Source organism: Bombina bombina, chromosome 6, assembly GCF_027579735.1.
Source record: "Bombina bombina isolate aBomBom1 chromosome 6, aBomBom1.pri, whole genome shotgun sequence".
Lineage (NCBI taxonomy): Eukaryota > Metazoa > Chordata > Amphibia > Anura > Bombinatoridae > Bombina > Bombina bombina.
The window spans coordinates 38,516,540-38,538,148 of NC_069504.1; the positions used below are offsets into that span (position 1 = coordinate 38,516,540).

A 21,609-nucleotide genomic window follows, 5' to 3' on the forward strand; every position below is an offset into this window, starting at 1 on the left:
TGCACACCAAATTTGAAAGCTTTAACTCTTAAAATAACGGAACCGGAGCCGTCTTTACATTTAACCCCTATACAGTCCCTGGTATCTGCTTTGCTGAGACCCAACCAAGCCCAAAGGGGAATACGATATCAAATGACGCCTTCAGTAAGCTTTTTCTATGTATCTGAGCTCCTCACACATGCATCTGCATGTCTTGCTTCCCAAAAACAACTGCGCAATAGAGGCGCGAAAATGAGGCTCTGCCTATGATTAGAGAAGGCCCCCAGTGAAAAAGGTGTCCAATACAGTGCCTGCCGGTTATTTTACATGATTCCAAAGAATAAAATAACTCCTCAAAACTATGAAGTATTAAAAATGCTTATATATCAATCGTTTTAGCCCAGAAAAATGTCTACCAGTCTTTAAAGCCCTTGTGAAGCCCTTTATTCTTATTTAATAAAAATGGCTTACCGGATCCCATAGGGAAAATGACAGCTTCCAACATTACCAAGTCTTGTTAGAAATGTGTCATACCTCAAGCAGCAAAAGTCTGCTCACTGTTTCCCCCAACTGAAGTTAATTCCTCTCAACAGTCCTGTGTGGAAACAGCCATCGATTTTAGTAACGGTTGCTAAAATCATTTTCCTCTTACAAACAGAAATCTTCATCTCTTTTCTGTTTCAGAGTAAATAGTACATACCAGCACTATTTTAAAATAACAAACTCTTGATTGAAGAATAAAAACTACATTTAAACACCAAAAAACTCTAAGCCATCTCCGTGGAGATGTTGCCTGTACAACGGCAAAGAGAATGACTGGGGAAGGCGGAGCCTAGGAGGGATCATGTGACCAGCTTTGCTGGGCTCTTTGCCATTTCCTGTTGGGGAAGAGAATATCCCACAAGTAAGGATGACGCCGTGGACCGGACACACCTATGTTGGAGAAATAGGCCCCTCCCAGCCTGTACTCACAGTGAGAGGGCCAAAAAAAAAAGATATCCCTAGGCAAAATCTAGTCAGCCATGTGGAAAAAACTGGGCCGAAGAATAAAGTTTTATCACCAATATGTAATAAACGTTCATACACCTTCAGCAAACGTTATATCTATTCAGTAATGTGAGTAAATAAAAAAAATATTACCCTTTACAGCAAGCATGATACCAGTCGTTATTAAATCACTGCAATCAGGCTTACCTTAAATAAATCCGGTATTGTCAGCATTTTCTAGCATATCATTTCTCTAGAAAAATTTAAAACTGCACATACCTCATAGCAGAAGACCCTGCACGCTATTCCCCCAGCTGAAGTTACCTCATCTCTTCAGTTATGTGTGAGAACTGCAATGGATCTTAGTTACAACCTGCTATCATCATCAAAGAGCACAGGCAGACTCTTCTTCAACTTTCTGCCTGAGGCTAAAATAGTACAACTCCGGTACCATTTGAAAATTAACTTTTGATTGAAGATAAACTACATTAATGCACCACCTCTCTCTAGCTACTTCCTATCTTGTCGAGAGCTGCAAGAGAATGACTGGGAGGTGGCAGTTAGGGGAGGAGCTATATAGACAGCTCTGCTGTGGGTGATCCTCTTGCAGCTTCCTGTTGGGAAGGAGAATATCCCACAAGTAATGGATGATCCGTGGACTGGATACACCTTACAAGAGAAAAATGAAATGCAAGTATTAAAGGTATTGGTTGTTTTGTGTTCAAGGGATTGATTGGTTTTGTATCACAAAAAAACAAAAAGATGAGGAAAATTAAAATAATGGTTTGATAATCAATAAACAATAGTTAGTATTGAAATAGTGCATTGTATATTGTCCACATGTGCAGTTTAGTCTGGTGCTACACATTTTTCTTTTGGAACCCTCTTTACATAACAAATATTAAACTATGGCTGGTGAAAAAAACAAAAACTACTGATCTAACTGAACATAAGCACTCACCTTTAATTTTCTGCTTATATTCTTCTGGTCGATGGAGATACATAGCTGCAGCATCACCATTAAGTGGGTCTATTGGGTTAGGATAGGCCAGCAACTGGGGCAAAAAGGACTCAAATATATTGGTGAGATCTGAAATACAAAAACCAAAACACTGCATTAAACAAAAAATTAAAATATATCCAGCTGTAACCCTCACAGTCATATCACAACCATCTACAGAGGATGTTTTATTATTATTATTATACAGAAATACCAGGGGGCATAGCAATGCATCTTAATTCAACTACCTAGTGCCGGGTGACCATGACTCATGAAGGTAAACAATTGGCTTAAATCACTGCTGCTTTTGATTTAACGCCACAGCTGCCAGTAACACAAACTCAGCACCGATTTAAAAAGGGACATTAAACATCTTGAGATGATAATATAAAATAAATTGTATAAATACATTTAAAAAACAAACTCTGCAATAAACATTCTGAAATTGTGAGCTTTTCAGTTCCTGTTAGAAACAGAAGTGCAGAACACTGTTCTATTCCATACAGCCATTGGCTGCACACTCTAGTGACCTATTTATAACTGTCCCTAATTGGTCACAGCAGAGAAGGAAACCTAAGTTAAAACATGGCAGCTCCCAATGTTTTAGACACTAAAAGATTACACTTATTGTAATCACTATTTAAACAACTAATAAAACTATAAAAAATACATCTACATGTTATTCTCAGACTCATATTTTCTTTGAATGATTCATTCTATCTAGCATTTATTTAGTGTTTAATGTCCTTTTAATCTTGGTTCCCAGTAACATACTAACTAGGAACTAAGGTTAAATAGAACTGAGTGTGCAGCAAAATGGAATATTAAAAATACAAAACATCAGTTTATATAGGTCATTTTTATAGCAAGCACATAGTGCAAAGGGGGGTATATAAATTATTTATGCCCCTCCTATTTCTGTTCTTAAGAGAAAACTACCCAATAGAAAATGTATGTTCTTTAGAGAGGAGTAAAATTCATTTTCTTTCCCAAGATATGGCGAGTCCACAAGGTCAATCAATCACTGTTGGGAATATCACTCCTAGCCAGCAGCAGGAGGCAAAGAGCACTCCCCTACCCACAATCCCCAGTCAGTCATTCTCTTTGCCTCGGCACATGGAGGAAGTGAAGTTTTGGTGTCTTAAGAAATTGAATTTACTTTGCTTCAAGCAAAATTTAATTAGTTACAAAAGCCAGAGTAGGTTTACTCTGTTTTTTCCTTAAGGGATTGGGTTTAGCCGTAGTCCACGTTAATCCCCTCAGTAGAGTAGTGGTGGCTTTTAAGCAGTTAGGAACTTGTGAAGTGGGCTTCACTGTGTTTTCTTAACATGTTGCTGCCCTAGTACAGAAAGCCAGAGTAGGTTTACCCTGTTCTTTCTTTTTCCACAGGTCTCTGTAAGGAGTGGCGTCCTTTCATACTAGGTGAGTCATCTTCCTGCCGGACAGCTGGATGTGCAGGTAAGTGCCTTTTATCTTCTGAGGAGGCTGGCACTGAAGGGGTTAAATTAAGGCCTAAAAGGATCTACCTGCAATATAATGGGGACCAATATCCTGAGTTCAGGGTCATTCAGGCAGTTGCAGGCACACTGATTTTGTGACTTATAGACTGGGGTTATATCCCTTCAGGGGTTAACCACATATCGTTGGCTCAGGTTGTTTTTGTTTATAATATCAGTCTTTTATAGAAAGCAGGCATTTATTTTGTGTTGGGCACGTTTGTTTATCATATACATTAGTGAAGGCTCTTGTTATCGCATTGATGCAATCTGTTTGCCGGTTACGTCTATTAAGAAGGAAGCAGTTTCCTTTTCTGGGCGTCCCTCTTTCGGCTTGAAGCTCGCGCTTTCAATACATGGGGCAGCTTCACAGGCCGATCACGTTCCACGAGTGCCGCTCTTGAAAGTTATTCAGAGCGGTTGCATCACGTATTAGATGCGGCTGGTAACAGTCCCTAAAGAAACAACTTTTCCACACTAATTGGAGGCAGGTAAGCACCTCCATAGTAAGCTGAGGTGTAGCGGTGCAGTTTTTAACATTAATAAAAATTTTCAGGATGTTGTAAAATATATTTTATTCTTTGCTGCCTAGTATTTTAGTGTTTGTGGATCAATTACTTCTTGCTTGAAGATACGGTTGTGCTTGCACTGTACTTGAATTATTTTTTGCTAACTATGGAGCAGGACAATGTACCTAGGGACAAATGTCCACTTTGCTCAGATAATTTTATGGAGCCACCCTTGCCTTTCTGTTCTTCATGCAAAGACAGAACTTTACAAAAAAAAAAAAGATAGACTGTTTCTAAACCAACAGTCTCTCAGGTTGATGCTGTTCAGGCAATGCCACAGCTTTCTCCTCAGACGTCCCAAGCCTTAATGGCGTCACATTCAGTGCCCTGCGGTTCCTCTCAACCTCATGAAGGTGTGTATTTGCAAGCAGAAATTGCTGCCCAGGTATCTTCTGCAGTATCTGCAGCATTAGCTGCCATTCCCATGCTACAGGGAAGATGCAAGAGGAAATTTAGAGATTCAGATAGTAAGGTTTCTGCTCCACCTTCTACTACCCTGGTTTCCCTAACTCATAATTCTGATGAGGATACATCGGTAGCTTCTGAGGGAGAAATTTTAGAGTCGGACAGTATAATTCCTTCTTCTGATGCTAAAGTTGTATCCTTCAGATTCAAGCTTGAACACCTCCAGGTACTGTTAAAGGAGGTTTTGGCTATGTTGGATGACTCCAACCCGCCTGTCGTCGTTAACCCTAAGAAATCAAGTAAGCCTAATAAATACTTTGATTTTCCTTCTTCTGTGGGAGGTATTCCCTGTTCCAGACCGTGCTACGGAGATTATAGCGTATGAATAGGAGAAACCAGGGATACCTTTTACACCGTCACCTGTCTTTAAAAAAAAAATGTTTCCTGTCGCTGACTCCAATAAAGATTCATGGCAGATGGTGCCTAAGGTAGAAGGAGCTATTTCTACTCTGGCTAAGAGCTATTATTCCTATTGAGGACAGCTGCTCCTTTAAGGATCCAATGGACAAAAAGCTGGAGCCTTATTTAAAGAAGAAGATGTATGTTCAACCTGCAGTTTGTGTTTCTACTGTGTCAGTGCAGCATCTTATTGGTACGATGCCCTGTCTGATTCCCTTCAAGTAGAAACTCCCTTGGAGGAAATTCAAGATAGGATTAAGGCTCTCAAACTAGCCAATTCCTACCTTTTGGGGGCGGAGCCAACTATCTAAGCTAACAGACGTGCATCACAGGAGCTCTGGCTCTAAATTTAGGTATTAGGGGTCAAAATATAAGTTTACACATATTTTCATGAATTGTTTGAAGACTCCTGCTAGCTTTCTTCATTAAGGATCCTGCTGTCCAAGTTTGGGAACTTTACTATTGAAATAGACCCAAGTTTAAGCCTTATACTGCATCCACGCTGTGGGAGACAAGCGGCGAAACTTTTGTAAGGCTCTTGTTTGTCATAACGGACCCAGCAGCTCATACTCCCTGCATGCTGGCTTACTACCCGCACCCAGTTACCTGAATTGAAGTGCCGAGTACCAGCCACGGTACAGACGTCAGTGGTGGCCTTCACCTTTCTACAAAGGAAAATGGCGGCCGAAACGGTCTGTGAGCTGACAGCATGGGGCTATATTGAGGCCTCGCACAGATTACTAGAGGCGTTCTTACCTAAGCTCCTTACTGCAACAGCCCATGGCCCTACGCCAGGTACCCAAGCTCTAGGAAGAAGCGAAACCAGCATCGCAGCAGATGACTACTTACCCGTCTTCACACCTACATATCGGGCTGTCGCTGACGCCATATTTTCGGAGCGGCAGAAAGTCTCCCCCTCCTTTCTTGCTAGGAGCCTGTCTGTACTGGACTCTGACCGCGGACATAGAGCGGTATCTAAGATTACCCCGAGGAGAGACAAGACACTGTCCCACTCGCATATATCAGGGGAGGTGTTGGGAGACATGACCGCTCACTCTGCTCAATATGGAGTACCCGGCAAGTTGGAAGGTGTTTTTGGTAGTTGTCCGCTGCGGCTGTCTCACCGATTGCCACATTGCAGGAAACATGACCATGGTGATTGTATTAGTGGCATGGTTGAAGGCTTGACTTACTATGAAAAAGGGTAAACCTACTCCCTTCAGGATTTGAGCTTGGAAAATTTGCGCAATATATTAAATATTAACATTGACACATTAAGTTTGCTGCCCTTGCTCCTTTAGACGCCTGCATTGTACATATGTTTATTCCCATGTTATTGAAGGGTTCGAGCCATATATAGGCTTTTACATAATGTTCTGTATGGGACTTAGTTATGTTTTCTGCATGTATTGTTACTAGACTAATCCAGGATGGTCGCAACTTTCAGTGTTGCTTTAGATCTACACATGAGCCGCATAGGAGACCTCCTCACCGAAAGCTATAAACTCAGTTATCCCACACTTTGAGAGTCAAGGACAGATATTGTAATATGTTTAGTTTATACAGATTCTGATGTTTGATCTATTATAGACTATTGGTAAATGTTTGCCTGTATACTGTACTTCTCAATTTTTCATTCTGTTATCTAGATGGTGTAGCTTAGTCATAATAGACACACACACCCTTCTAATGCTCAGTTTTTATACTTTACAGCTCAAGGATTTTGTCTTCTCCACATTCACTGATTCAATTATACTGTGCTGACATATAAGGACAACAATACTATGGCTTAAGTGTATTATCTCTTTGCTAACTGGGGGTGTACTTACAAATGTGCTTAGCCTTTTTGAGCTCTATCAGAAGCAGAGTCTCTATATATGCCTTCTAGTAACCCCTTATATTTTCCTTCCCCTTGGCTATATATAATCCTTAACCATAAGGGATTGTGTGCGCTGGGCATAGGGCCCGTGCCCAGTTGCTGGGATTCCATTAAGTGAAAAGGAAAAATATGATCCCTTATTGAAATATAAGTACCTTCACACTCTGCTTTATGTCAGTGAATGTCACATGATAGTCCTGCTGCGCCTACAGAAGTAGTCGCACTACCACACTTTCTACCTAGAATATCCCTGTTATAGATGGGTGAGCACTGTGGTTTACTTACATGAGGCATACAAGACCTGCTTATTCATGAACAACAGCATTATCTGTTTTACTATTGACTCGCATGTACCTCTTTATAAGGGGGTGTCGGTGTCCAAGGCTAATATCATTGGAGGCTTTGACATCTCTTATTTCCTATTTAGCAAATGTTTGTTTCGAAGAAAAAATTTTTTACATTAACTCAGACACTTCAAACTACCTTTAAGGCTTTATCGAGCAGGCTGGTCCTGCACTATCCATGCTAGGCATTATCCCCTTTTCCGCTGTACTTCAAATAATTTAGGGAAATTGTGCTCTTTCCTACCTTGAGTTTCTTTTATAGTCTGGTCCAATAACGGTTTATTTAGCTGCAAGGAACATGACCCATACTTACTACCTACCTGACTTGACTTACCACCTCCCCCCCCATCCCCTTAATATATCTCCTTTCTTAGGAGAGTGAATTACGTGGTTTATCTAGCCAATACCACAACTTATCTCCCCTTTTTTGTAGTTACATTGACAACTATACCGCAATCCTAACCACTTTTTTCATAGTGGCTTTTCCAGTGTTGCAACGCGATATCAGTTTTTCACCTTATCTAGTTTAGAAACTTATATACTTAGCTATGTGCATCTTTGAATCTTACCATAATGTTGAATTCATTTCTCCTACCTTGTCACGCGACATTGATAAGCCTTACTTACAAATTGAGCTTGAAGTTTTTAAGCCCAATATTTTCTGTTCAGTTATACTACTTATATATAGTGGAATTTATTCTGTTATATTATAAAAAAATTAAGGAAGGCACATGAAGGCCATTTTTTATCTCCACATTGTGAAATGTATTCCTCAACTATTGTTTGCATTTATCTCACTTTAAAATTTTAAATACTTTTCATTGGCAAGTATCTGCAATCCAAACATCCCTACAGATCTAGAATATGTATAATTATGCATTCTTGTATATTCTTATGTTTATGCAACAGTGTGATTCAATGCTTGTAACCTTACTGCCTTTCTATGTGTCTTCAATAAAAAGAATTTAAAAAAAAAAAAAAACTAGCCAATTCCTTTATTTTTGAGTACACAAGAGGTTCTGTGTGTGTAGCGCTCGATTCACTCCCAACGTGATTGCCGCAGGGGGTGGAGAAACAAATCCTCCTGTCGGCTCAAAGGAGAGTGGGTGCAAAATATGGAAAGTCCTGTTATGCGGCCCCAAATTAAGTCTGCCAACTTAAAAGTAAATGCAAATTGATCCAGTAGAGAGGCGCACCACAGAGACAATTACTCCAAAGTAAAAGTAACTGTTAGTTTATTGCGGCACATCGTTAAAAGCATATAACAGGGCACACAGGCCCAACAGGCTCACAGGTAAAAACACAACACAGGTGTGTCAGATAGTTATGCAGACATGTTTCGTGAGCATGCTACATATGTGTTTTTACCTGTGAGCCTGTTGGGCCTGTGTGCCCTGTTATATGCTTTTAACGATGTGCCGCAATAAACTAACAGTTACTTTTACTTTGGAGTGATTGTCTCTGTGGTGCGCCTCTCTACTGGATCAATCCTTTATTTTTGATGCTACCATGCAAGTTATTAAATTGGGAGCCAAAATATCTGGCTTTGTTGTGCTAGCCCGCAGAGCGTTGTGGCTTAAATCTTGGTCAGCGGATGTTACTTCCAAATTCAAGCTTCTGGCTCTTCCTTACAAGGGTAAAACCTTGTTTGGACCCGGTCTGGCAGAAATAATTTCTGATATTACTGGAGAAAAAGGGTCTTTTCTGCCGCAAGATAGGAAGAATAGGCCTAAGGGACGTCGGAGAAATTTTCGTTCCTTTCGTAACTACAAGGGAAAGTTTTCCTCTTCCAATTAGGAACAGGCCAAGCCTCCATGGAAGCCCCATAAGTTTTGGAACAAGAGAAAGCAATCAAAGAAACCCACAGCTCAGTCTAAATCAGCATGAAGGGTTTGCCCCCGATCTGGGACCGGATGAAGTGGGGGGCAAATCTTCTGTTTCATAAAGCTTGGGTACGAGATGTCCCAGATCATTGGGCTGTGGACATAGTATCTCAGGGTTACAAGATAGAATTCAAGACTTTTCCTCCCATGGGCAGGTTTCTCATCTCAAGATTATTTGCAAATTGGATAATAAGAGAGGCATTCTTAAATTGCGTTTTTTCCCTGGGGGTGATAGTTCCAGTTCCTGTACAGGAACAGGGCCTGGGTTTCTATTCAAATCTGTTTGTGGTTCCTAAAAAGGAAGGAACTTTTTGCTCTAATCTTGACCAAAAGTGTTTAAACAAGTTTCTCAGGGTACCATCCTTCAAAATGGAGACCATTCGGTCCATTCTTCCTTTGGTACAAGAGAGTCAGTTCATGACGACCATAGACCTGAAGGATGCTTACCTTCATGTTCCCCATTCACAGGGATCACCACAAGTTTGAGATTCACCTTTCTAGACAAACATTTTTAGTTTGTAGCACTTCCATTTGACCTTGCCAATGCTCCCAGAATTTTCTCAAAGGTTCTGGGGGCTCTCTTGGCAGTTCTCAGGGAATTGCAGTGGCGCCCTACCTGAACAACATATTGGTTCAGGAGCCATCTTTTCAACAAGCAAGCTCCCATACAGAGATCTTGTTTTTTCTACGTTCCCACGGCTGGAAAGTTAATCTGGAAAAGAGTTCCCTTGTTCCAGCTACAAGGGTGGTTTTCCTAGGAACCATCATAGATTCCCTATCGAAGATTTTTCTGACAGAAGTCAGAAAATCAAAGATTCTTTCGGCTTGCCTCTCTTTGCAGTCTTCTGTTCGGCCATTAGTGGTTCTATGTATGGAGGTAATTGGTCTGATGGTTGCTTCCATGGACATCATTCCCTTTGCTCTTTTCCATTGGAGAGCTCTGCAGTTATGCATGCTCAAGCAATGGAACGAAAATCATGCAGATCTGCCTTAGATCTGAATCAATCGACAAGAGACTATCTTCCGTGGTGGGTTTCTCAGGACCATCTGTCTTGGGGCATGTGCTTCCGGAGACCTTCCTGGGTGATTGTAAACACAGATGCCAGCCTGCTAGGCTGGGGAGCAGTCTGGGACTCGTTAAAAGCGCAGGGTCTACGGACTCGGGAGGAATCGGCTCTCTTCATAAATATCTTGGAGGTGAGAGCGATTTACAATGCTCTGATAGCTTGGCCTTAGTTATCCTTAGCCCGGTTTTGTTGTCCACCCTGGAAGGTGGATGGCAGAAAGACAACTGGGATGCGGGTTTCCTGAGCAGACAGACTTTGTATCCCGGGGAGTGGTCACTCCATCCAGAGGTGTTCTTCAGGTTAACCCTCAAATGGGGAATGCCAGAGTTGGATCTGATGGCGTCTCGACAGAACGCCAAGCTATTAAGGTACGGTTCAAGGTTGATAGATCCACAGGTCGCCTTGATAGATGCTCTGGCAGTTTCTTGGGATTTCAGTCTGGCATATCTGTTTCCTCAGTTTGCTGTCCTTCTGTGAGTCATTGCTCGTATCAAGCAAGAGAGAGCGTATAATAGCTCCTGCGTGGCCTTGCAGGATATGGGAAGACCTACTAACTGAGGGTCCATTCCTTCATTCAAATCTAGTTTCTCTGAAGCTGACTGCCAAACGCCTAGTTCTGTCTGAGCGTGGGTTTTCTGAGTCGGTCATTGAGACCATGATTCAGGCTTGTTAGCCTGTTACTAGAAAGATTTATCATAAAGGTATGGCGTAAATACCTTTATTGGTGTGAATCCAAGGGCTACTCTTGGAGTAAGGTCAGGATTCCTAAGATTTTGTCTTTTCTCCAGGAAGGAAGGGATTGTCCGTCAGTTCTCTGAAGGGTCAGATTTCTGCATCATCTATTTTGCTACATAAGCGTCTGGTGGACGTGCCAGATGTGCAATCTTTTTGTCAGGCCCTGGTCAAAATCAGGCCTGTGTTTAAGTCTGTTGCTCCTCCTTGGAGCCTTAACCTTGTTCTTAAAGTTTTGCAACAGGCTCCGTTCGAGCCATTCCATTCCATAGATATTAAGTTATCTTGGAAGGTTCCGTTTCTTATTGCTATATCTTCTGCTCGAAAAGTCTCAAAACTCTCGGCTTTGCAGTGTGATTCGCCTTACCTTATTTTACATGCTGATAAGGTGGTTCTTCATATTAAGTTGGGTTTGAGGTGGCTTCAGATAAGAATATTAATCAGGAAATTGTTTTTCATTCTCCATGTCCTAATTCTTCTCATAAGGAACGTTTGTTGCACAACTTAGATGTTGTGCATCCTCTGAAATTTTACCTTCAGGCGACTGATTTTTGGCAGTCTTCTGACCAGTTTGTTTTTCTGGAAAACGTAAGGGGCAGAAAGCTACTGCTTCTCTCTTTGTTTGAGAAGTAGAATTTGTTTTGCTTATGAGACTGCTGGTCAGCAGCCTCCTGAGAGAATCACGGCTCATTCCACGAGGGCTGTCTTCTTCTTGGGTTTTGAAAAATGAAGCCTCTGTGGAAGAGATTTGCAAGGCTGCAAAACTTGGTCCTCTCTACATACTTTTTCCAAATTTGACACTTTTGCCTCGACTGAAGCTTCCTTTGGGAGAAAGGTTCTTCAAGCGGTGGTGCTTTCCGTTTAGGTCTGCCTGTCTATTTTCCATCCCTAGTCATCTGTGTCCTCTAGCTTGGGTATTGGTTACCAACAGTAATTGATGACGTTGTGGACTCACCATATCCGGAAAGAAAGAAAATTTATCAGGTAAGCATAAATTTTGTTTTATATTAGTTTGATATTTTTGGGGCCTAAGAGGTTAAACAAACCCTAAAAAAAACTTTTCACAAAATGTGTGATTTATATATTAACTATATAAAAATATACTTAAAGTGAAAAAAAGTAAAATCCCAAAACAATGGTTTTTGAAGAGGAAAGACTAGAAAATCTGACCTTTTGATGACGTAACATACAGAACATAAATTTTTTTAAAGGAACACCAAACCCAAAATGTTTCTCTTTCATGATTCAGGCAGATCATACAATTTTAAACAACTTTCCAATTTACTTTTATTATCAAATTTGCTTCATTTTCTTTGTATTTCTTGCTGAAGAAGCAGCTATACACTGCTGGGAGCTAGCTGAATATATCAGGTTCGCAAACGAAAAGGGGCATATAAGTGCAGAACCAATCAGCAGCTCCTGAGCCTACTTAGGTATGCTTCTCAAAAAGGGATACTAAAAAATGTTAACATACTGTATGCTCTATCAGCATCATGAAATAATGTTTGGGGGGATTCATAACCCTTTAACACGTAACAAATAGGTTTGGAATTCAAAGATTAAAAATGAAAACGCACAAAGACAAGGCTTAAAATAAAAAGGATTCAGTAGGAAAAAATATTTAAGTAACATAAATAGGCCAGGTGTGGTCTTAGTTTAAGCTCTACTCTAACATTTGAGGCTATTTAGGTAAATACAAGCAGCCTACAGGAAGTGGCATATCATGCGGCTACATTTGTATATGAGCGAGAGCTTCCTACACCAGAGGAGACGTCAGAACACTTCCTTTACAAACAGGGAAGCCCAAAAAGATAAACCCAGTCTCCATGACAATAAGTGTTGCAGAGTTCCTCCTGTGTTTATGCAACAAACTTACCCAGTCTTAATGAACTGCTTTGTTATTAAATTAACAGAGATATGAAGTGGTTACTGAAGGGAATATTACAAAGCCGGCAGCCATGCTAGTGCTGAGATTGGCACAGGTAAGTGTTGCAGAGTTCCTCCTGTGTTTATGCAACAAACTTACCCAGTCTTAATGTACTGCTTTGTTATTAAATTAACAGAGATATGAAGTGGTTACTGAAGGGAATATTACAAAGCCGGCAGCCATGCTAGTGCTGAGATTGGCACAGGTACGTGTTTGTGACACCAATCTCTGTCTAAGTTTAAAAGGGGCAGTAAAATTAAACTTATGATTCAGGCTGGGAATAAATTTTTTAAACAACTTTCCAATTTACTTCTATTATATAATTTGCTTCATTTTCTTGGTTTCCTTTGTTGAAAATTATGCTCAGGAATCGGAATAGACTACTGGAAGCTAGCTGAACACGTCTGTCTTGAGCCTAACTAGGCATGCTCTTCATCACTGGATAGAAAGGACGCAAATTTGATAATAAAATTAGAAAGCTGTTCAAATTGCGCATTCTATCTGAATCATGAAGGTTTCATTTTGACTTTACTGTACCTTAATGTCAACTTTATTATTATTATTATTATTATAAGCAAGAAAACTAGAGGAAGTGCCCAGCTAATACGTTCCTTTAAATTAATATTTTTATAAATAAAAACACAAGCGAACTAGAGACCGTGCCCTTGTATTCTGGGTAAGAGGAGTTAGTAAAAGCCCAGTACTAAACCATGAACATGAAACGTGTCCGTACAAAAGACCAGCTAATCTTGTATTTGCAAGAACAAAATAATCTGACCCACCAGATTCAATACGAATGGACAAGAGGGTTACTTTTATAATTTGCTTACCGTGTTTTATAGATCATCATTAGGTGGCCAAGTAACGTAGTTGCTAGACAACCTATTGTTATTGTCAGGATTATTAGGTGGCCAGGCAACGTAAATGCTGCACAACCTATTGTTATTGTGAGGATTATTATTATTATGTGGTAAAGCACATAGTGCTGGACAACATTGTTATTGTCAGGACTATTTTTTATTATTATTTCAAACTTATTTTATTGCCCATAACTCTTCAAGAGCTTTGCATAAGCAGTTCAAATCAAAGTATGCTGGTACAGCCTATTGCTCTGCTACATCTCATGCAATATTGCACTCATAGGTCCCATTCTCTAGCAGCCATATTGCTTTTTGTGACTAATTTTGACAAACTCTTACAAATCTTGAGCTCTTAAACTGCTTATGTTACAACTTTGAAACTTGCTGTGCTTAATGCTACTATGAAGATAATGAGATAAAAGAAGGGCCAACATAGTGCAGTTATCAATGGGGTGGGACACGCAGTGCAAGTAAATCAATATACTCACAGGATTTCAGACACTTGATAAGTGTCACAAAAGCCTCCTGGACCCTCAGAGTCGTCCAGCTAACTCCCACTCCACTGTGGTAGTAAGAATCCACTCGTATCTACCAGTTGTGATGGCTCCGCTGATGGTCTCAGCTCCAGACTGTGTTCCAAATAGACAGACCTGGGGTCAGCTCAGAATATACAGATGCGGTCCGTGCTCTCCGGAGAGGAGTCAAACAGCAAGACAACTCAAAAGTTGATGATGTGGTGGCAAAATCAGGTTTACCAGTTAGGAATGTAAATGAAAGTTCGTGGCTACAATCTTAAAATAAATAAGACTTTAATGGCACAACGTTTCTCGGTCTGTACGTGACCGTTTCCTCAGGTGCATAAGTGTATAATAAAAACACAAACAGCCAAAGTCTCTTTTGTCATTGTCCATATGTATGCTCAGGACATCCAATACACAGACCCTTTTTGAGGTCATCTCTTTGGATCAACCCACTAAACAATAAGACTTGCGTAGATTATATATGTCTACATTTTTGAATCCTTGCTAACCTATCCCTTCGCAAGATCAATAAAAAGTTTACACATATTGTTGGCCCCTTATAAGGTAGACAGGAGGCTTAACCTCCTATTAGAGTTACATCTATATAGATATAGATACCCTTCATTTACAAATTTTGACCACGTGTAATCTATAACCGTATAATTTATACACAATACATTTTAGATCCTTTATCCTCATCAACATGTAGGGCGAGCTTGAGTCCTTTTTGTTGTGTACTCTCCACTCATATTTGTGTATCTCTGAACCTTTGGTTATTTATAGTGTAATGTTCCATTTAATATACAGATTTATGCAAGCGATGTATTTCGCACAGAAACAGGAACAAGGAATACACTGCAATTCATGGACCCCACCTAATGGGGTTTTTTATACTAGTTACCAAATATTTAGGAGCACTTTTTTGAGAGAGTCTTCTAGTTTTATATATTATGTTATATTAAGATTTAGTAGCTGTGTCATCGAAGTGATTTAATTTCAATATATCTCAATTAGCAACACTATACTGTGGACACTTTAGCAGCCATAAGCTGGTTATCAGCATGTCTCTGGGACGGTTATCTAGTCCACATTTACATCTAGTAGTTGAGGCTTTATAGGGATTTTGAATATAAACAATAAACATCATCTTGTTGGTCCTGTTGCACCCCTCCAAGAGGATGTAACATGCATTTTGAAATATAAAGTAAAAATATTTCTAAAATAGTATTTTTAATGCGATCGTTATTGATTTTTTAGTGACATGTAAAGCTTTACATCTTCATGCGATATTTTAGATATAGCCATATTATTGGTGCTTATTTTATACTATGAAATTGTGTATATATATATATTTTTAACTACATTTTTATATGTATATTTGTTAATATTTTATGAGTTATTGGTCCTTTCAAGGATTAAAATACATTTATTTTGCCTAACAACAGTAGGTATGTCCGATCTGGTAGTTATTTTATATCAATATTAGACACCATAACCACAGTTAATCTGGGCCGATTGTGGCTCTTTACTACACTGCAAACAACAACTTTACCGAGAATATAAAATAGAGAGGTGCGGTTTACTACAAGCACCGCATTGGATAACTTCATAAACCTATGATTTACGAAACTAGTGAGGTGTGTTTCATTACAAGCACCTTATTGGTCAAGTGACGTAAATGGAACTCCCAGTGTTCGGACACACCTACATACATGCGCGGTGTGCATTAGAGGACGCAGTTGTATAAGTTCGTGGCTGTTTGTGTTATTATACACTTATGCACCTGAGGAAACGGTCACGTACAGACCGAGAAACGTTGTGCCATTAAAGTCTTATTTATTTTAAGATTGTAGCCACGAACTTTCATTTACATTCCTAACTGGTAAACCTGATTTTGCCACCACATCATCAACTTTTGAGTTGTCTTGCTGTTTGACTCCTCTCCGGAGAGCATGGACCGCATCTGTATATTCTGAGCTGACCCCAGGTCTGTCTATTTGGAACACAGTCTGGAGCTGAGACCATCAGCGGAGCCATCACAACCGGTAGATACGAGTGGATTCTTACTACCACAGTGGAGTGGGAGTTAGCTGGACGACTCTGAGGGTCCAGGAGGCTTTTGTGACACTTATCAAGTGTCTGAAATCCTGTGAGTATATTGATTTACTTGCACTGCGTGTCCCACCCCATTGATAACTGCACTATGCTGGCGCCTTCTTTTATCTCATTATCTATTTAGTTACTCGCCCTGGGTCACCAACAGGGATCGTTTGAAGAAGCTGCTTACCACCTGCGATTTGGATATTATTCCTACTACATTTGAATATAACAGGATTTTGTATTTGGGACTATCTCATCTATATACCTCCAATATCATTGTGTCCACTATATGACTCATACTGTGTATTCTATTGTTATATCCCCTTATTCGATAAGGAGTATCTTGTAAGTCAATATCAACGTATTATTACATATTGTCCTCTAACTATCTGCTTAGGAGCCACCCCACCTGGTTCCAATCTGGTTCCAGTCTCTTCACCATTGTTTTATGATAGTCACTTATTTAGTTAGACATTTTTATATATAAAAATTGAAGTTATTTGATCGTTGGCGCACTAATTATATTTTTTATATTTTTTAATGCTACTATGACCTTCGATTTGCTATTGCTCAAGAGAAGTGCCTTGGTCACATGATGTAGCAGCCATCTTGCATTTTGCGAAAATCTTCAAACATCATCCTCTCTTAAACCACTTAGTGCAATGAAGCGCAATTTTGCACATATGCTCCTTGCAAGGTCCTCTACCAAGTTTGTTCAAACTGCGATTTTTCCATAATCAACATGGCTGCCGCGAGACATTAACATTTTTATCAAATTTAATTGCATAAATTTGCAATTTATGCATTAGTTTTACAATATTTAACTATATTACATTACATAGCCATGACCCCCAAAGACAATATTGCAGTCAAAATTTGCACCGCGCATTCGCCTTTGTGAAATAAAACATTTGCAAATTTTCATGAAACTTCTGCAAATTGTAGGTCTATAGTGAGCATTAGTATGTATGGTTTTTAAAAACTATAAAAATTTTCTTCCCAGAAAACCGCTTATGTTATGACTAACATTCAGATTTGTTCAAGAGAAATTGCTAAGTCATTTGGCTTGGCAGCAATTTTGAATTGTTCAAAAACGCTTAACAATATTTTTAAATTAACAAAAAACGCTTTACAAAAAAATGCTTTATTTTTGCCATGTTTATTGACATCTATGGTGAGAACTATTTTGCATAATATGGAGGCTGTATATCATATGATCTGGCAGCCATTTTGTTTTACGTGAAAATTTTGAAAATCTATTTTCTCTGCAACCGCTTTTGCTAGAACTGTGAAACTTGCTGTATAACCTTATATTGTGAAGTAGACTCACAGTTGTTTATGTTGAATAAATTGGTCACAATCTGTGGCAGTTATATTGGTTTACACGAACATTTAGAAAATGTGTTTTCTTTGCAACCGCTTATGTTAAAGTTGTGAAATTTGCTGTATAACCCTATATTGTGACCTAGAGTTATATCTGTTCGTGTTGAAAGTATTAGTCATATGGTGTGGCAGCCATCTTGAAAAAAAAATCAAAAATGTGTTTTCTTTCCATCTGCTTATGTTAGAACTGTAAAAACTTTATATTGTGACTTAGCTGCTTGTATGCCATTGCGAAGGTTATGCGCTTGGCCACCTCTATAGCTGCTTGCAGCTATATTTAAATATTGTGACTCATTTAGACATAGTTAAAGGTGGCGTTTACACGAAAGGACTTTTTATTTTGTTGCAATTAGACCGTTACTACCTATTTCAATCACCGTTAATTTATACCTTTTTTCCAATTCACTTTCCTTTCTATTGTGTTATTACTGTGCTGTACATTGTGAAAAGGACATCTGAAGCAAAATGAGTAATTCAGTAAAAGCTGTGTGAAGAAATTAATATGGAAATATTGTTAGATGCCAACATAATGGCTGCATTAAGGGAAACACCATCAGTAAACAAATCACTGTCACAAGCTGAAGGTAACAAATTGGGATAAAGCCCACAAGGGTGAAGAACATGTGATAAGGTTGTAAGATGGAATAAAATTATACATATACAAGGCCAGCTCTACAACTGGACCAGGAAGGACCACAAGAGGTCATTTGACAGGAGTGCATATTCTGGCTAAAATATGGTGTCTATTAGCTATCAGCATGTTCTTGTGTGAAGCTTTAATGTGATGGCTATGGTTGGGTATAGACAATAGTGGACAGAGATGGACCCAGTGGCAACACATCTTGTGCTAGACCCTTATATATGAAAACGCAGATAAGGACAAAAAAAGCACAGAAATCTCACTCACCGTACAGAGCTGTCCAGGTCTGATTGATGACATCTAGACACACTGTCCCTGACCTGCGGAGAGATGAGCATAGACGTTACAAGGAGGGACAGAGGGTAACAGACAGAAAATGAACACCTGGAATAACTTAATACAAGTCAGCACTATGTGCCACATTGTTATTAATTGCCAAAGCATTAAAAGAGACATGAAACCAAGATAGTAAAAATCCCAATAAATTTTGCTTCACTCTCTTAGTATCCATTGTTGAAGGAGTAGCAATACACTACTGGGAGCTAGCTGAACACATCTGGTGAACTAATGAAAAACAAAAATTATGACTTACCAGATAATTTCCTTTCCTTCGATATAGGGAGAGTCCACAGCTGCATTCATTACTTTTGGGAATACAGAACCTGGCCACCAGAAGACACCCCAGCCAAAGGCTCAATACCTTCCCCCTTCCCTCATCCCCCAGTCATTCTGCTGAGAAAACAAGGAAAAGTAGGATAAATATCAGGATGAAAAAGGTGCCAGAAGAACAATATAAATTTAGAGCCGCCCTCTGGAGAGCACGGGAGCGGGAGCTGTGGACTCTCCCTGTATTGAAGGAAAGTAAATTATCTGGTAAGTCATAATTTTTGTTTTCCTTCTAAATACAGGTAGAGTCCCCAGCTGTATTCATTACTTTTGAGAAAACAATACCCAAGCTATAGAGGACACTGAATGCCAACAAGAAAGCGGCACATCTGCGGCACCACAGCCTGAAAAAATTACCCAACTCCCGAAAAACTGCTTCAACAGCAGCAAAAGACCCAAAAAGGAGCAGGACCAAGTAACTGCCCAACAATTAGGACCGAAAAAGCCCCCATCAGAGTCCCGCTGACTATGTGGTCAGGTGAAAAAAACCACTCCACCCTCCATAAGGGGAGCAACCAAAACTCCCAACACCGTACCCTTCCATAGGAAGAACACAGAGAAAAAAAAAAGAATATGCTAGAGAGACTGAAAGGGCCTCAAAGTACAATCCAAGACAAAAAGGGGTGAGAAGCCCCTTGCCGAACCTGCAGAAAAAACATAATTTATGCTTACCTGATAAATTTATTTCTCTTGTAGTGTATCCAGTCCACGGATCATCCATTACTTATGGGATATTAACTCCTCCCCAACAGGAAGTGCAAGAGGATTCACCCAGCAGAGCTGCTATATAGCTCCTCCCCTAACTGCCATTACCAGTCATTCGACCGAAAACATGCAGAGAAAGGAAAACCATAGGGTACAGTGGTGACTGTAGTTTAATGGAAAAATTACCTGCCTTAAAGTGACAGGGCGGGCCGTGGACTGGATACACTACAAGAGAAATAAATTTATCAGGTAAGCATAAATTATGTTTTCTCTTGTTAAGTGTATCCAGTCCACGGATCATCCATTACTTATGGGATACCAATACCAAAGCTAAAGTACACGGATGACGGGAGGGACAGGCAGGCTCTTTATACGGAAGGAACCACTGCCTGAAGAACCTTTCTCCCAAAAACAGCCTCCGAAGAAGCAAAAGTGTCAAATTTGTAAAATTTGGAAAAAGTATGAAGAGAAGACCAAGTTGCAGCCTTGCAAATCTGTTCAACAGAAGCCTCATTCTTAAAGGCCCAAGTGGAAGCCACAGCTCTAGAAGAATGTGCTGTAATTCTTTCAGGAGGCTGCTGTCCAGCAGTCTCATAGGCTAACCGTATTATGCTACGAAGCCAAAAGGAGAGAGAGGTAGCCGAAGCTTTTTGACCTCTCCTCTGACCAGAATAAACGACAAACAGGGAAGACGTTTGTCGAAAATCCTTAGTTGCCTGTAGATAAAATTTCAGGGCACGGACTACATCTAGATTGTGTAGCAGACGTTCCTTTTTCGAAGAAGGATTAGGACACAAAGATGTAACCACAATCTCTTGATTGATATTCCTGTTAGTGACCACCTTAGGTAGGAACCCAGGTTTAGTACGCAGAACTACCTTGTCTGAATGAAAAATCAGATAAGGAGAATCACAATGTAAGGCAGATAACTCAGAGACTCTTCGAGCCGAGGAAATCGCCATTAAAAACAGAACTTTCCAAGATAACAACTTGATATCAATGGAATGGAGGGGTTCAAACGGAACCCCCTGTAAAACATTAAGAACTAAGTTCAAACTCCATGGTGGAGCAACAGTTTTAAACACAGGCTTGATCCTAGCTAAAGCCTGACAAAAAGCTTGAACGTCCGGAACATCTGACAGACGTTTGTGTAAAAGAATGGACAGAGCTGAAATCTGTCCCTTTAAGGAACTAGCGGATAAACCCTTTTCTAAACCTTCTTGTAGAAAAGACAATATCCTCGGAATCCTAACCTTACTCCATGAGTAACTCTTGGATTCGCACCAATATAAGTATTTGCGCCATATCTTATGGTAAATCTTTCTGGTAACAGGCTTCCTAGCCTGTATTAAGGTATCAATAACTGACTCAGAAAAACCACGTTTTGATAAAATCAAGCGTTCAATTTCCAAGCAGTCAGCTTCAGAGAAATTAGATTTTGATGTTTAAAGGGACCCTGGATCAGAAGGTCCTGTTTCAGAGGTAGCGACCAAGGTGGACAGGATGACATGTCCACTAGATCTGCATACCAAGTCCTGCGTGGCCATGCAGGCGCTATTAGAATCACTGATGCTCTCTCCTGTTTGATTCTGGCAATCAATCGAGGAAGCATCGGGAAGGGTGGAAACACATAAGCCATCCCGAAGGTCCAAGGTGCTGTCAAAGCATCTATCAGAACCGCTCCCGGATCCCTGGATCTGGACCCGTAACGAGGAAGCTTGGCGTTCTGTCGAGACGCCATGAGATCTATCTCTGGTTTGCCCCAACGTCGAAGTATTTGGGCAAAGACCTCCGGATGAAGTTCCCACTCCCCCGGATGAAAAGTCTGACGACTTAAGAAATCCGCCTCCCAGTTCTCCACTCCCGGGATGTGGATTGCTGACAGGTGGCAAGAGTGAGACTCTGCCCAGCGAATTATCTTTGATACTTCCATCATTGCTAGGGAGCTTCTTGTCCCTCCCTGATGGTTGATGTAAGCTACAGTCGTGATGTTGTCCGACTGAAACC

General features: G+C 40.1%; 1 protein-coding gene across 1 annotated transcript in view; it reads right to left on the reverse strand.

Annotated features, from left to right (window-relative positions):
* UBE2H (ubiquitin conjugating enzyme E2 H) overlaps positions 1-21,609 on the reverse strand; it is a 242,895-nt gene that overhangs the window by 14,927 nt on the left and 206,359 nt on the right. The window contains exons 5-6 of the mRNA XM_053716375.1: positions 18,499-18,551; positions 1,928-2,056 (exon numbers count right to left, since the gene is read on the reverse strand). Coding sequence (XP_053572350.1) covers positions 1,928-2,056; positions 18,499-18,551 — 182 coding nt within the window. The remainder of the gene's footprint in view (positions 1-1,927; positions 2,057-18,498; positions 18,552-21,609) is intronic.